The sequence below is a fragment of the Poecilia mexicana genome, unplaced genomic scaffold, assembly GCF_051168715.1.
Source record: "Poecilia mexicana isolate PSO_F unplaced genomic scaffold, ASM5116871v1 scaffold_3, whole genome shotgun sequence".
NCBI lineage: Eukaryota > Metazoa > Chordata > Actinopteri > Cyprinodontiformes > Poeciliidae > Poecilia > Poecilia mexicana.
In genome coordinates, this window is record NW_028263372.1 from 2,120,008 (window position 1) to 2,138,350 (window position 18,343).

At 41.4% G+C, this 18,343-nt stretch overlaps 1 protein-coding gene across 2 annotated transcripts in view; it reads left to right on the forward strand.

Annotated features, from left to right (window-relative positions):
* The window catches only part of LOC106907596 (estrogen receptor beta-like), a 99,965-nt gene that overhangs the window by 51,964 nt on the left and 29,658 nt on the right, over window positions 1-18,343 (forward strand). For both annotated transcript variants that reach the window (XM_088004038.1, XM_088004037.1), the window contains exon 5: window positions 13,331-13,681. In XM_088004038.1, the coding sequence (XP_087860164.1) occupies window positions 13,331-13,681 (351 nt within the window). The remainder of the gene's footprint in view (window positions 1-13,330; window positions 13,682-18,343) is intronic.

Here is an 18,343-nt window from a genome sequence, read left to right on the forward strand (position 1 = left end):
ATATATATATATATATATATATATATATATATATATAGAGCTCAGTGGGTAAGACACCAGTCTACCACCCGGGAGACCGGGGTTCGAATCCGGGCTGGGGCAAGTTACAACAGTGCAATTGAGCTATGCAGTGTGGGTCCTTAGGCAAGACCCTTAGAGCTATATAGCCTACCTCATACCATGAGAGACATTGATAAGCACGACATGCTGGCTCAGACGTCGCCCGGCCAAACAAGGTCTGCGTCAGGTGCTGGGGAACCAGAGCACCTTGATGAAAAATGGGCTACTGGAACAAGACGGAAATGGGCGAGAGACGAAAACATGGATCTGTTGGAATGCTACTACTCAAGTAACCCTAGTCAGAGGGGTTACATGCAAAGACTGAGGGTGGAATGGTTACTTCGACACCCACAGTCTACAATGACTGCCAAACAACTAGTAGCTCAGTGCTCCAACATCCGCAAACGGCAACTGCTATCACAACTTGAGATTGACGAGGTACAACACAAATGCTACGGCAAAAGGGAGGAGCCAAAGGTAAGGTCAGGGGGGAGTTAACTACTCCCCACCCCGAGACTGGGTATGCAGCCCCAGTAATGAACGAACTATCAAAGCTGAACGAGACAGCAACTGACCTGAGAGAGAGAATCGTGGCCCGAATGAACACCAGGCAACCCCGACGCCAATTACAACGGCTGAGTGAAGTACCATCAGAAAGTCTCATTCAAGATGTGAATGCAGCATTGAGAACAATCCCTACCAACACCATAACAGAAACCAATGAGCTGATATACAACTCAGCATCAGTGATCCTTGAAATGCTCGGCTATAAGAGCAACCATGAGACCCAATATCCATCATGGAAAAGACGGTTAGAGGCTAAGATCAAGACAGCTTAGGAGAAAAGAAAAGATCTTTGGCCAGCCGCCTAAAGAGATACACAAGAGAGAATGAAGCCAGGAGGATTAACCCGCTCTTCTCCACCCAACCAGCTAAAGTGTACTCTCAATGGCAGGGTACTAACCACCAAGGCTGGAGACTGAACAATACTGGAAAGGCATATGGGAAAGGGAGGCGTCCCACAACAGCAATGCACAGTGGCTAACCTCTCTACGAGAGGACCACAGCAACCTCCCTGAACAAGCCCCAGTAACCATCACTGTGGCAAATGTCCAAGAAAGAGTCTCAGGTATGAAAAACTGGACAGCCTGACATGATCCATGCCTACTGCCTAAAGAAACTCACTGCCCTCCATGAGCGACTGGCAGCTCAACTGAACCAGCTGCTACAAAATGGGACTCACCCTGAATGGTTAACTGAAGGGCGTACAATCCTGATCCAGAAGGACCCCTCAAAGGGTTCAGTCCCATCCAACTATCGGCCTATAACCTGTCTCTCTACAACATGGAAGCTCATGTCAGGCATCATAGCGGCTACGATAAGCGGACACATGGATAAATACATGAGCACGGCACAGAAGGGCATCGGCATAAATAGTAGAGGAGCCAAACACCAACTCCCGACACACCAACCTGTGCACTGCTTGGATTGATTACAAGAAAGCATATGACTCAATGCCACACACCTGGATCATTGAATGCTTAGAGATGTACAACATCAATAGGACTCTAAGAGCCTTCATTGCAAACTCGATGGGGCTGTGGAAAACCACCCTTGAAGCCAACTGCAAACCGCTTGCACAAGTGTCCATCAAATGTGGCATATACCAAGGAGATGCTCTGTCCCCACTGCTGTTCTGCATAGGTCTGAACCCCCTCAGCCAAATCATCAACAAGACTGGCTACGGATACCGACTTAAGAATGGGGCCACAATCAGTCACCTCCTCTACATGGATGACATCAAGCTGTACGCCAAGAGCGAGCGAGACATCGACTCACTGATCCACACCACCAGGATCTACAGCACTGACATTGGGATGTCATTCGGACTAGAGAAATGTGGCCGGATGGTTACAAAGAGAGGGAAGGTCGTCCACACAGAAGGGGTATCACTCCCAGAAGGAACAATAGCAGACATAGAGCACAGCTACAAGTACCTGGGAATACAGCAAGCAAATGGCAACCTCGATGAGGCCACAAGGAAAGGAGCCACAGCCAAATACCTCCAACGAATAAGGCAAGTCCTGAGAAGCCAGCTCAATGGCAAGAACAAAATCCGTGCAATAAACAGCTATGCCTTGCCAGTAATCAGATAGCCTGCCGGAATAATTAGCTGGCCAATGGAAGAGATGAAGGCTACGGATGTTAAGACTCGGAAGCTACTAACCATGCATGGAGGGTTCCACCCCAAATCCAGCACCCTGAGACTGTACACGAGCCGTAAGGAAGGAGGCAGAGGACTAGTGAGTGTGAGAGCCACTGTCCAGGATGAGACATCCAAGATCCATAAATACATCAAGGACAAAGCCTCAACGGACGATGTGCTTAACGAATGTCTCAGGCAATGGGGAACAGAGGACAAGGTGCTGGAGGAACCATCATGGGAGGACAAGCCCCTACATGGGATGTACCACCGACAAATAACTGAAGTGGCTGATATCAGGAAATCCTACCAATGGCTGGAGAAAGCTGGACTCAAGGACAGCACGGAGGCCCTCATCCTGGCCGCCCAGGAACAGGCCCTAAACACCAGAGCAATAGAAGCTCAGATCTACCACACCAGACAAGACCCAAGGTGTAGGTTGTGCAAGGAGGCCTCTGAGACAGTCCAGCACATAACAGCAGGGTGCAAGATGCTGGCAGGGAAAGCGTACATGGAACGACATAACCAAGTGGCGGGCATAGTGTACAGGAACATCTGTGCAGAATATGGACTGGAAGCCCCGAGGTCAAAATGGGGGACACCCCCAAAGGTGGTGGAGAATGACCGAGCTAAGATCCTGTGGGACTTCCAGATCCAGACAGACAAGATGGTAATGGCGAACCAACCGGACATTGTGGTGGTGGATAAAGAACAGAGGACAGCCGTTGTGGTGGATGTAGCAATACCAAGTGACCACAACATCAGGAAGAAGGAGCATGAGAAACTGGAGAAATACCAGGGCCTCAGAGAGGAACTGGAGAAGGCCTGGAAGGTGAAGACCACAGTGGTGCCTGTGGTCATCGGGGCCCTCGGGGCAGTCACCCCCAAACTGGAGCAGTGGCTCAAACAGATCCCAGGAACAACATCAGACATCTCAGTCCAGAAATGTGCAGTTCTAGGCACAGCCAAGATACTGCGCAGAACCCTCAAGCTCCCAGGCCTCTGGTAGAGGACCCGAGCTCAGAGGATGAAAGAGACCACCCACAGAGGGTGAGAGGGGAATTTTTTTTATATATATATATATATTAGAGATGTGCCGATCAGGTTTTTTCCTGCCGATACCGATACCAATCACCCATGAGGGCCGATACACCGATACCGATCACCGATACCGATCACATAATTATTATTTATTTATTTTTTTATCATAAACACTACCGGTTACATTATGTGGAAAAAGGAACCATGAATTCACCTTAATTTAGACAAAAACTTGTCTAAACATTGTGCAAATTGTACTGCTATTGATAATACTATCTTTAACAGACTGATAACATATGAAGGCTCTGAAGAGGCTAAATAATACAAAGAGCCAAAATAAAACCTCTCAACACTGCCAAGAAGTTCAAGTATAAAACTTAACATTCAAAGGCAAAAACAGGTTCCATTACAATAAACAATCCAGAGTTACTGAATGAAAACTTCCTGATAGCATGGCGGCTAGCTGATTACTGCTAGCTCTGATTGGCTGTTTCTGACTGAGCGGAGTAATTATGCAGATCAGGGAGGAGATCGATTATTTTTTTAGAGATTATCTGTCTCATGTTAGGACAGCGACAGTTTTAATATGTATGTAAAATGTATTTTTTTTAAGTTAGATGCTGCAGCTTTAAGCAGGTTCGGTGTGAGAGTCACTACCAGGTGGAGCAGAAGCGAAGCTCCGTCTGTCAAATATTACTACCTGTAGCGTAGCAGCGGTACAACAGCGAGAGCAGAACCAGCGACTTACATCGCAGCTCGAAGACTTAAATAATTTTGCGGGTTATTTGTTTAGCTTTCTGACCGTCATGCTAATCCGGGTGAGTGTTTGTAGCTGTGCGCTGCTTTACCTGCTGTCTGATCCTCCATATGTCTTTTTTACTGCAGTGAGCCTCGATGTAGCCAAACTCCGTCAAGTATGGCATTGTTTTTATGTCGTATTAGCTTCGTTGTGTTGATGCATTTTGACGTGCTTCAATTTTCCGCCGCAACACGCAAACTTCCCCATTCACTCAGTGCGTCATAGTTCCACATCGCTTAGGATTTGTTGTTGCGCGTTTGCGCTGTGTGAAGGACAGAGGAGACCAGCTGGACAAGCAGGCTGCGAAATGAGAAGCAGGTGATCGGTATCGGTAAAAGAGCCAATGATCGCCGATCACCGATCATGCACTTTTTCACGAAAATCGGCCCGATTATGATCGGTGACCGATCGATCGGCACATATATATATATATATATATATATATATATATATATATATATATATATATATATATATATATATATATATATATATATGAAATAGACAACTTTATCATTACTTACTATGTACACCGGAACTAAGGATACACAGCTTCGAGCCAAAATGGAAGTTGTGTGACGTCATGTGAAAAGGGTCTATTCAACCAAAAACTCAGAAAAAGTTTCAACCAAAAAAAAAGAGACTCAACCAAACAAAAAAGTTTCAACCAAAAAAAGAGACTCAACCAAAAACAAAAAAAAAAGTAAAAAAAAAAATCTTTGTGATTTTTGCTTTGACATGATCTTTTTTTTTGATTGAATACTACTTTTTTTGTTTGACATGATTTTTTTTTTTGATTGAATACTACTTTTTTTGTTTGACTTTTTTTTTTTTGATTGAATACTACTATTTTTGTTTGACATGATTTTTTTTTTTTGATTGAATAATTGTGAAACAATTGATTGAATAATTGTGAAACAAAACTAACTCTGCATACTGAAGATGCAGGTCTGACGCACATTTATAACACTATTAATTCAAACTGAGGACTCTGTTTACATAATGAACAGGTATTTCTTTGTTTCAATTGGAAACTTCTCATCAAAGAGGTCAGAGGTCACATGTGGGGCACCCCAAGGTTCTATCCAATGACCCCTCTTATTTATATGCTTCCACTGGCTCAAGTTATAACAGGAAATAAGATTAGCTACTATAACTATGCGGATGATACACAGCTCTGCATTACAATGTCACCAGGTGACTCTGAACCCATCCAATGACTGACCAGATGCTTAGAACAGTTAAATGTGTGGATGTGCCAAAACTTTCTCCAGCTAAACAGAAACAAAACTGAAGCTATTATTTTTGGACCTAAAGAGGAGCTATCTAGAGTCAACGCACAGCTTCAGTTATTACAACTAAAACCTAGCGATCAGGTCCGAAACCTGGGAGTAGTGATGGACTCTGACCTGAACCTTCAGAGCCACATTAAGACAGTCACAAAGTCGGCCTTCTATCACCTGAAGAACATCTCCAGGATTAGAGGCAGGGGTGAAAGTAGGCGGGTACAGTCGTGTACTGCGTACCCCTAAAAGATTTAGCGGGGGTACACAGTACCTGCAAGAGAGGGGAGTGGCGGTCTGCTGTAAAAAATCAGTGGGATCACTGTGCAGCCCTTGAGTGCACCCACCAGGGGTGAGCCAGGAATCTTGGGCCCCCTGACAAAAAATTTGTTTGGGCCCCCTGCGCAGCTGCTGTTGCAATTTTTTGAGTCTATTTGACCCATAAAAAGGATCACAGTTTTAAAGGCTTGCATCTGCCTTGCTTTCTGTAGTCCAATACTGATACTAGCTCAATATTTACTGCTCATGAATTTAACATCCAACAGTCCACATCCAGTTTGCAAGAAGGTTGCTTAAAATTTTTCTATTAGTTTTAGATACTGAAATGTCTCTCCCCATGAGCAAGTGCAATGTGCACCTACACATAAAGCAATCAAGACTTCTCAAAAAAAATCTAGTAGTTGCATTTTATTCAAGCTACTGTATAACTTTAATAAAAAAAATGTTTTCTCCATATTTGTTAAAGCTGTCACGATGTCGTGACAGTTTGTTTTGAGACAGATAGTCTCAACTACTATGAACTACTATTGTTAGCTAAAGTAATGCACCGTTCTGACAAAAAATCCCAATCAGAACCAGGAGGAGGGTCTTAGCACTGTCAATCAACTTCATTCACTCACTACTAAATGTGCTAATGGTGGAGAAAAAACTTATTACAAGAAGTCGTTTATCTGCCGTCATTGGTAGCTATGGTAACTAAACTGAGCATTCACAGTTTGAATCTCCACAGCTCTGTGCTATGCTAGCTGCAGCACAGCACAAATAGAGGGGGAGGAAGGATGTGTGCTTTTCGCTTCCATACTAAAATAACTAGCAGAGCAGGAGTTTAAAATTAACTAATCAACCACCGCTGTGTTCAGGGGAGCGGTTATTAATAATCGCAAAATAAATATAAAGCCTGAAAACCTAATATCGTAACGAACTGAATGTTATGTTTTTAAAGTAATCTGTGCTCGGCTTGTGGAGCGCAGGCAGTTGCCACGGCAACGGGCAACTGCTTAAATGACAGAGAGACGGAGAGTAAAAAGGTGTGAGTGGTTTTGAGTTGATCACCTGTTCGGGTTGTTTTACCTTTACCTTTGCTGTGGCGCATCACAGTCGCTGTAGTTTCTGAACATTCAATAAACAACAAACTTGGACTAATTATCTTGTTCTTCTGTGAGTATATGTCATTTACAACAAACAGCAAACAATGTTAATATGTTTGATTAAGTATTTAACAAACAAATGGTTTCTGCTGCGATAATTATGTTAAATTAATTGTCTAATATTTAAAAAAAATAGTTTGGGCATCTCACTTTGAGCTCAGAGTCTGAGAGGCTTTTACCCTATCAAACTTTTTTTTTTTGCCCCTTATTTAGTGGAAATATTGATGTTGATGAGACTTTCACCAAAATGATAACCTTTTTCAATTTTTATAGCTCCACTGTTGAAAATGAGGCTCTAACATTCACAAATGACATTGAAATAAATTCTAGTCCAACATCTGGTTGGAGGTGATTCCTCTGGAACCTGTTGGAGGAAAAATATGCTAACTTCAGAAGACGTGCTTTTAATAACGGAGCTCTGTGGTTCCTCAATATGAGAGTCAGGGTGAGGAGGCGCAATGTTAGGAAGAGAAGTGGAAGCTGCAGGACCTTCAGAACGAACAGGTCATGATGCTAGGCCGACTGATTATCCCTCTTTCTGGACACAGGATCAATATAACCAGTTTCAAAGCTAATATTAAAGCCGCAAGCGGCATTGGAGGCCCTCGCATCGAAGCACGCTGAAGGCCTATTGGCTTTTGCGGGGGTACCAGCACATCCGACCAGGGCCGTGCAGAGACCACTAAAGGGGCAGGTGCTCAACAACAAAAAAGGGGCAGGTGCTCAACAACAAAAAAAAGGGCACATCTCACCGCATTCTAGGACAGAATATTAACAAAGCCTCTCAGCTTTCAGAGTTTAATAAACAATGATAAATTACAAAATTGTGAGATATACAATCAAAGCTATAGTTGTATGCTCTATACAGAACATCTCTGTATAGAGCATACAACTATGCATATGTAAGATATTTTATTAGTAATTTCTTTCTGCAGGTCTATTTTGTTATAGGAAAGTATTGCAATATTCAAACCCGCAATTTAGCAGGACATGTAAATCAGAGCTGGACCAGACATATTTTGTCTTTACAGAATTACACTATTAAAAATATAAACAAGGGCACAATGCAACCTTTTAGTGACTGTAATCTATAAAAAAGAGCTGCCTGTTTCCTTCACTTGCAGTGGAGATGAAGATGGTCCATTCAGGAAAGCAGAGCTGCATCAAACTTTAACGTGGAACTGCAGAAGACAAAAGCAAAAATTGAATTGTTAATGCATGTCACTATGAGAAAAGCCTACTAAGTTTTGCTTAAAAAATTAAAAAAAAAAATTTAAATCACACATTTTTGTCTCATTTTTGCAAAACAAACTTATTTGCGCTTGTCATTAATCTTTTCTTGCTATTCTAAGTTTTTGTTTGTGACTCAAAGTTTTGTTGTGATTCTCACATGATATCGTGGGCAGGGCCTAAAATCACAACAAAAGATTCCTGATGTGTGCAAATAAATGTTTATGTTTGGTAAAAATTAGTTATTTAATTAAAAAGTCTTTAACAATTTTTTAAAAAAAAAAGAAATCATTAGAATTCCAAAAGTTTTGATTACAATTTTATTTTACTTAACTGAGGTTAGTTTTTTTTTTTTCATTGAATAATTGGGGAAAAATTTTAACTTCATATTCTGTGAACCAGACCCTAAACTTAAAGTCTGGGTTGAGTTTTTTCCCCTTCATTAATGACACACTTTTATTACATACATTATATCTATCATGGTAATTCAGGGTGAGTTATTTTTAATTCTAGATGAATATCCTTGTTGGACTTTTATTTAAGTGCTATTCTCTTTCAAGACACATTTACCTAACGCCAGAATAAATGCAATGTACATTATGCAGCAAAGGAAATTAGAAGATCTGACATATATCCATTATGGAGATGATAAGTTTTGGACGGGCGATGTGCCTCATACTCAGGGAAGAAGCTTTTTAGTTATCTAGCTTTGCTAGCAAAGTCGCTAGCTAGCAGCTAGCTAATAGCACAACAACAGCAGCCTAATGTCAGTATGATAAAAACACTGAATCAATAGATAAGAACAGTTTTTCCTCACCTGGCTATCTCCTCCCCTCAGTAGTTCTTCAGAGAAAAGAAGACGCAGAGGCCTGTCAGTGTCTGTTGTATTTCATTACCTCTCTGCTTAAACCGCTGAAGCAGAAAAGATACTACAACGTTCAACGTGGTTTTCTGTCATCTGACAAGTAGCAAGTCTACTCCACTTTATTCACCAAAAACGTTTTCTTTTAATTCACCAAAAACTGTTCTGTAATCTGGAACGTTCGCTATGCTGAGCTCCAGTTAGCCGCCTCTCACTGCGCGAGGCAACTGCGTCATGCGTCACGGGCAAAAGGTCAAAGGTAACAAGGTGACCGGCTTATTATGTTGTACAAAAAAGCAAATAATTTTAGTACATGTTTTTATGTGTCAGAAGAGGGCTTAGAAAACAATAATACCAAAAAAAAAAAAATTGACCAAAAGGGCACTTTGGGGCAAGGAGCAAAAAGGGCAGGTGCTCAAGCACCCCCAGCCCCCCCTCTGCACGTGCCTGCATTCGACGCTCTCGTCTGCCAGGCGACACACACCTACATCTTCCGCAGCGCTCCCTGACAATGCCCAAGCGCAGTCGATCTGAATTGCAATTTCAAGCTATTGGGGTCTTTAGATGCTAACAAAGGTCAAGCCTAACAAGTTTACTGCCAATAGGATAATGCATACGATTTAGAGCAGTCTTTCTTCCAACAGAAAGAAAGACTGCTCTAAATCAGTGGTCCCCAACCCTGAACGGACCGGCCGTGGACCAATTGGTACCGGGACGCGCGAGAAATAATTAAATATTTCTGTTTTATGTATTATTTGAGTCTGGAGGATCTTTTATTTTGAAAATCCTTTAACGGATTCTCTCGGTTACTTGCGCGCCAACGCTGAGCGTACAAGCAGCAAAATGAGTAAGAAACAGATCAGGTGTCTTTGGAAAGTTTCTTTGCAAAGGGGAAAAGGCCCAGAGAAGAGACAGGAGAATGGATTTATCCCGGACCAGTCCCACATTACAAGCCCGCTCTGCGTAACATGCGGCGACCGGCTGCTAATGAGGCAATGAAACTGCTTCGCCACGTAGAGACCAAGCAGGCTGTGGATATAAGCAACACTTCGGGTGTCATTGTCTCTCGTCACTCCTCGATGGGACCGTCTTGTTGCAGAGAAACAAGCTCAGGGCTCACGTTAGTCATTATCGTGAGTCACAATTTTCACGAAAGTAAAATGTTCGTTTTTGTGGCGCATCTGTATCTTATTTTGAAGGGATATGTAAACGTTACCATATCGACCAGAGTCAGAGAGCCTTTGGGCAGTGGTCAAGAGGAGATGAGTAGAGCTTGTGATCTTAAGTCTGGTTTAGACGGCAAGATTTAAGAATTGTCAGCCTATTCTTCACACCACATGAACCGATTCCACTCACGAACATCCCGATTCCATAGGAGAATCACGTAAAACCTCCAACATAGCATACGGGAATTTAGAATAACCAAACACGGATGACAATGTAGAAGCAATAGTGATAGTTTGTGGACTCATTTTAAAAGATAAAAGACGTAACAAAAATTAAAGGCGGTGGATAAAAGACGACCGGAGCAGCTGCTTTATTTGCTGCACTGATTTGGAGGTGACTGTTTTTTCATAGTTAACATTTTTAACTGAATAAACATAATAATATATAATAATAATGACCTTTACATATAATAATAAACATTTCCACATATAATCTCTGACATCCACTGGATGTTGAGCGATATGTCAGCTGTTTGGGATTCCCCTCTGTTCTTAAGTCACTGCGCTTCAACAGGTTGTATTCTCGTCCCCAGTCAGGGAAAACCTCACAGGTCAGGGAAAACCTCACAGGTTTTCCCTGACTGGGGAAACCTGTCAGGGTTTCCCCAGTCAGGGAATACAACCTGACTGGTTGTCAGTCAGGTTGTATTGACTGACAACCAGTCAGTCAAATTGGGCAAATTGAATATGCCCAATTTGGGCAAAGACAACCCAAATTGGGCATATTCAAGATTTAGAGGGAACACCAACATGCAGAAGCCTTATCTGACGGTTCAACCCCCTCCACCCCCCGACCCAGGCCGCAGCTAAATTTCCAAGTCTTGACCGGTCCGCAGTAATAAAAAGGTTGGGGACCACTGCTCTAAATGCTCTAACTGCTCCTTCCAACAGGTAGTAAGAACCTCCTCAGCAAGTCAATGTTCCTCTTAGGCCTTCTAATGAGCCATCATTTGATGCAGGTGTGTTAAACCAGGGAGAGAACTAAAACATGATGACCAACTTTGGATACCCCTGCGTTAGAGCCTAAAGAACCAGAAATCAGAGTCTCTATTCTCAATCATCTCCTAAGGCTGATATGGTACAGAACATTTAGCTCTGATAAAGTTTCTTATTGTGCTTTTAGTAGACTATATTGGTTTGATTATTTGCTTATTTAACGTATAATAATATCAGCCAAAATAACATAAATGGTCATTTAAGGAACAAATCATACAAATATATTAACAGTAAATGCATAAATATTTCCTACTTTAAAAGATTTGTTAGTGCTTTCTGTATGTTTTATTTTGAAATGCTAATATATTTTATGAATTCATTGTTCAGTGGCCATTTATGTACCAGACACAGACCTGCTGCCCAGGAGCGGTTTTACATGGGGGCCAACAGCGTACCAGAGAAGTTATACTAAATAAATGTCTTGTGTTAATACTCAGTGGTGGATTTTTTTTAACCTTCACAATTTTACTTTAACAATGAATTAAAATTATAGTGCTGCACTTTTAGTTGTTGTATAGGATCACACTTTCCATCTGCCAGGGATCTGCAACCTAGATCTCTAGAGATACAAGTGGGTCTTTGGCTCACTTAATATATCCAATGATGAAATATTGCTCTGGTTTTTTTTTTATCATTCTTTTTCAAGAGTTGCCATGGGAAAACACTGACCATCCTGGCCCCTGCGGTAAATTTGGTCTAGAACCAGCCTCCAAACTTAACTCCTTATTTGTATATTTCTCTGTAAAATACCAAATTGTTGACATAACTTACTTCAGTGGTTTACCAAATACTTTTTACACTTGCTTAATTAAACGTGTTTAAGGTATACTACTCTGATTGGAGTACAATTTTGGGGTACTCTAACCACCTCTATGCAAGGATAATTCCTTTATTATCACTTTTTAAAGACAAAAAACACCGCCATAAAATGTATATCACTGCAGTGGACGCCCACCACATGAAAGTAGGATGGCATGCCGTGGTGGGCGTCCCTTATTTTGATTTCTGAAAGGTGGCAACCCTAGCTGTTGTTGTACCAACCTTCCAGACCCCTCAGGTCTTCTGGTTCTGGTCTGCTCTACATCCCCACAACCAGAACCAAATGAGGAGAAGCAGCATTCAACTTCTATGCAGGTCCACGTATTTTCAGGCAGTTCATTTTTTCATTTGAAATGAAAAATGAGAAAGCGAAAATAGACTCGTTTTTTTCATTTTTCATTTATCAAACCAAAATCGGATTTTTGTCTCATTATCCGAATTCCCATTTAGTTTACAAAACGGAACTGGAAAAAACGGATAACGAGCTGGAGCTGTTATCCGATTTCCGATTTTGGTTTAATAAACGAAAAAATGAGTCTACTTCCGTTTTTTCATTTTTCATTTCAAATGAAAAAACCAACTTCCTGAAAATACACGGACCTTCATGTCCCACGCACATGCATCTTCTCAATGTAGACTATCACTTCCATTTTACTGTTGCATGTACTGCTACAGTAGATGATCTGATATTGTAGGTTAAAGTAATGCGAGTCTTCTAGCAGAGCTATCTTTCAGCGTTAGCTTGCGCTAAATGACAAATCATCCATTATCATCATCAGCAGATTTGTGTTGAACAGTAGGGCCACCTTCCTTCAGTCTACGTTTTTTGGTAAATCCATTATGCCTGGACTGTTGGTAGTTTTCAACAGTATTTTTCTTTAGCTTATCTTTACTAACTATAATTTTCTTTTGAAAATATTGCAGTGACATTGCAAACAAAAATAAAATGAAGCTCTGTTCTTCATCACTGGGAGAAAATGCACTGACACATGCTCTATAGAAGCCAACGTCAAAACACTTTACTTTTCCAGCAGCTCCAAGTTGCAAGTTGAGGGCTTGGACTTGGCTTTTTGTTTCTCCATAAAAAAATGATGACACAACAATTTAGAGGTCTTTGAAACAGTTTTGCAGACACCAGCAGAGCATTTACTTGGTGAAACAAATGGTTGGTTGTTTCATTTTTGCTCTTGGACTATTTCTGTACTATCACTTGGTAATACATGCAAAAAGTGAATTTTGCATAACAGTGAACCTTTAAATCTCAGATTCTGTATATTTTGTCTCTTACTTAGCAACTAACATCAAAACTTGTCATTATGTGGCATAAAGTATAAATATTCATTACAGGTAATGTAGGTTTCCTTTGCCCCACTACATTATTTAGGTGTGAGGCGTGAACGCTGCAGCTATCGAGGGGCCCGACATCGTCGTAGTGGACTCCACCTTCGAGATGCAACAGGCAGGAGTTTGGTAAGGGTTGGGATGGCTCCCCGGATTCAGCGCCTCCCCCCGATGGAATTGTCCCTTCCCCCTCTGGTTCAGCCGAGCCAAAGTAACCAGCCGTTCATGAGCCCAGAGGAGTTCATCTCCCGAATCATGGAGGCAGAGCCCCCTGAGATCTACCTCATGGAGGACCTGAAGAAGCCCTTCACTCAGGCCAGCATGATGATGTCTCTTACCAACCTGGCGGACAAGGAGCTGGTACTCATGATCAGCTGGGCCAAAAAGATTCCTGGTGAGATGGATCAAATCTCTTGAGATTATTTACTGCTGCTCGTCTTTAGCTGGATAGAGACTTAAAGGTTTCTAGGTGGAAAATCCTGACTTTATCATTTCACCTCTAGCATGGAAGCAAATAAAACATTAAAATACTTGGCTTCTTTACCTTGGAGGCTTCCTTTCTCTTTTTCTTGATCTTTCCATCAAGTTGGCTTTAAGTCCAGATTACTAGTTTTTTGTTTTTTTGTTTTTTTGTTTTGTTTTTTACTTGATTTGTGTGATTTTGTACCTTTCCTCTGAAGTGAAAATTAGGGCACATTTTCTGCTCTGACAAAGACTAACAGCCAGCTACAAGTGATCTAGGTACTGTCTGTCAAGTAAAATGCAGTACAGCTGAATACAGCGGCGACTGTGGCAGTTTCTATGCTGCTAAGAAAAGTTATAAAATCAGGTTTTCAAAAACAAAAAAGAGAAAGGGAGAGAGAGAGAGAGAGAAAAAGGCAAGAGTGTTATTTAAAACCCAGTTTTTCTCCAAGAGAGGTAGGTAGACTGTGTTAGATTATCAATCATTTAGCATAATTAGCTAAATGGTTGCCTCCATTTCACTAGTATTTAATGAATTAAGGAAAAAAATTACCAACATATTCATATATTTAACTTGTCCCTTGTACCTTTTACCACGTCCCTCCTAACCTGTCCTCTCCTGAGTGAAATTAAAGCTTCAGTATGTAACTTTTACATATTTTTTTTCCGCATTTTTTTAAAACTGTCATTATGTTGTTACAGTATGGTAATCTGTGAAAAATCTATTTCCTCTGCTTTCTCCCAGTGCTAGAAACAACCAGTTAGTGCTGTCAATCACAATCTCATGTGGTGCTGCTCTTCCTTCCTCCCCCTCGACTTGTGCCATGCTGCAGCTAGCATAGCACAGAGCTGTGCAGATTCAAACCATTATCGGCAGATAAACGGTTTCTTGTAATAAGTTGTTTCTCCATCATTAGCACATTTATCAGTGAGTGAATTAAGTTGATTGACAGTGCTAAGAGCGTCCTACTAGTTCTGATTGGTTTTTGGTCAGAACGGTGCATTACTTTAGCTAGCAATAGTAATTCAGGAAGGAGATGGAGAAGATTGATTGTTTTCACAGATTATCTGTCTCATAACAAACTGCTATGACATTGTAACAGCTTTAACAACTATGGAGAAAACATTTTTATTAAAGCTTGAATAAAATGCAACTACTAGCATTTTTGAGAAGTCTGGATTGCTTTATGTGTAGTTGCACGTTGCTTTTGACTGTTGCTCATGGGGACATTTCAGTATCTAAAACTAATAGAAAAAAATTTAAGCAACATACTTGCATACTGGATGTCGACTGTTGGATGTTAAATTCATGAGCAGTAAATATTGTACTAATTATCAGTATTGAACCAAAGAAGGCAAGGCAGATGCAAGCCTTTAAAATTGTGACGCTTTTTATGGGTCAAATAGACTCAGAAAATTGTAACAGCAGCTGTGCAGGGGGGCCCAAACAAATTTTTTGTCATGGGGCCTAAGATTTCGGGCTGGCTCCTATATTGAGATGTACAGTTCCACCAGGTGTTTGCTAGTTGCTTCTGGCTAGTCTGAAGGACTTGAGTGGGGGGGTCACAGGGAGAGCGTGCCTCTGTGAGGCGGAAGCTCAGAAGCTTGGAAATTGCAGATTCCAGGAAAAGCTTCTTCACTTATAGAGGCGCTAGGTCCACCCAACCATTTTGCACAGCTGAGTGGTTGCCATGTAAATTAGAAGATTTCTTAAACATGCATGAAAGAATCAAGGCAACATTCCAGATATATTTCTGATGAGGAAATAACATTGTAACATGATGTAAAGCTCAAAAAAGTTGATTTTACATAGCACAAGGTTCTGACCCTGCCATCCGAATGTTGCTGCTGAACTCCAGACTAACATGACTAGTCTTTGTGAATAGTAGCATCAGGTTTGTGTTAGCTGACGATGGCAGCTGGGTTGGTGCTCTGCTGCTGTCGATCATCTACTTCAAGGTTTTACATGTTGTAGGTTTACAGTTGGTTCTCTGCCAGTGGTTCTCAGAGCCATTGTTGGCCCTCCATAATCCAAAAGCAGTCACCCATTCTTATTTGATCTTTGACAAGGTATATTTATCTGTACAGCTGCTGGTTACTGCATATTTTCTGTTTACCAGACCATTATCTGTAAACAGATAAAGATGAAAGATAGTTGTTGGTGAAAATCTGCTGAAGCAGATCAGCAGGTTATGAAGTCCTCAGATCTGGAATCAATGACCACTCCATGTTGAATGTCAATTAAATCCACTTTCTTCATTCATATGCTCACTTTGAACTTCAGCAAGTGGTCTTGAAATCATCTGCCTGATTTCAACCATGTAATTGGTTATCAGAGATTGTATATCTGTATGTACAGTTGAGGTAAAAATGAATGAATTTTGAGGTTTTTCAAAAAATTCTCAGTGTTAAACACATCCATCTTTTTCCACTTATCTGGGGTCTGGTTGCAGTAGGGAGGCCAGATTTCTCTCTTCCCAGCCACTTGGGCAAGCTCCTTCGGGGCCAGAGGCCCTTTTACAAAAATCCTGGTTTTTATTTTGGATGTACATTGCACACAGAAACCAAATGATTTTACAAAAGCTACCCAGGTCAAAATAATAGCTGGCAACAAATAATTAACTTAATGTCACCTTAGTAACTGACATTTTTATTGAGAAGTTCAAACCACTTCTTTGAAATCATGTGCCTTCTCTTATGATCACAGTTTGTTATCAATCAATCAAGGTAAATCTAAGGATTGTGCTGTACTGTACACACCGTATAAAATCCCCATTGACTATGTTCGGACTATAGGCCTTCATATTAGGTTCTGATTTTTTGTGAAATTAATTTTCTTTTGCATTGTTGTTCACATTTATAAATACACCCTCACCAGCCACTTTATTTGGTACACCTTGCTGGTACCGGGTTGGTGGCACAGAATCAATAAGGTACTGGAAACATTCCTCTGAGAGTCTGGTCCATTTTGACATATCATCACGCAGTTGCTGCAGATTTGTGGCTGCACATCCATGATGCGAATCTCCCGTTCCACCAAATCCCAAAGGTGCTCTATTGGATTGAGATCTGGTGACTGTGGAGGCCATTTAGTGAACTCATTGTCGTGTTCAAGAAACAAGTCCGAGATGATTCACAGTTTATGACATGACACATTATCCTGCTGGAAGTAGCCATCAGAAGATGGATACACTGTGGTCATAAAGGGATGGTTATGATCAGCAACAATAGTCAGGGAGGCTGTGATGTCAACATAATGCTCAATTGGTACTTGTAGCCCCAAAGTGTGCCAAGAAAATATCCCACCCACCATTGCACCACCACCACCAGCCTGAATTGTTTGTAAGAGGCAGGATGGATTCATGCTTTCATGTTGTTGACGCCAAATTCTGATCCTACCATTTGAATGTCGCAGCAGAATTCGAGACTCATCAGACCAGGCAACAGTTTTCCAATCTACTATTGTCCTATTTTGGTGAGCCTGTGCGAATTGTAGCCTCAGTTTCCTGTTATTGGCTGACAGGAGTGGCATCTAGTGGCTGCTTCTGCTGCTGTATGAAGTCCTCACATCTGGAACCAATGTCTTAATACACAACATGTCAAACCATCCATCCAAGGTGGATGGGTATCCACCTCAAGGTTTGACATGTTGTGTATTAAGACATGCTCTTCTGTATACCTGGATTGTAATGAGCGGTTATCTGAGTTACTGTTGCCGTTCTATCAGCTCGCACCAGTCTGGCCATTCTCCTCTGATCTTTGGCATCAACAAGGCATTTGTGCCCACAGAACTGCCACTCACTGCATATTTTCACTTTTTTGGACAGTTCTCTGTGAACCCCAGAGATGGTTGTGTGTGAAAATCCCAGTATATCAGCAGTTTCTGAAATACTCAGACCAGCCCGTCTGGCACCAACAACAATGCCACGTTCAAAGCCACTTAAATCACCTTCCTTCTGTTCTGATGCTCGGTTTGAACTGCAGCAAATCGTCTTGGCCATGGCTATATGCCTAAATGCATTGAGTTGCTGCCATGTGACTGATTCAACAATTACATCAATGAGCAGTTGGACAGGTGTGCCTGATAAAGTGGCCAGTGAGTGTACGTGACTTGAACATGTGTGAACTGCAAACAACCTAAAAAATGTTGTAGAAGAGCATGTGCACACAGTAATGTCACACATTGCAAGCATGCTCAGTGTTTGCTGAAATAAACATGGAAGCTAATGGTGGAGCATATCCTATGATTTTAAAGCTGTTGTCTGACCAGAGCCAGCACATTAACAGCTTAATCTAGTGATTAGTTATTAGATCACCAGTGATTAGTTAATTTAGTGATCAGAGATCACTAAAGGGGCAGGTGCTCAAAAAAAGGGGGGGGCACATCTAACCGCATTCTACGACCATTAAATAATGTAGTTTGGACTGCTTGAGTGACATCTGTGTTAACAGGCAGAAGGGTATGGGTAATGTGTCAAAGCAGTGAGAAATAGTTCATATATTTGGGAGAGTTTTCTTCTGCTCTGCTGAAGCAGTGATGATGACAACTGAGTGGATTCCAGTTCCTTCAAGCAGGTTAAAGCAATTGAGAAAA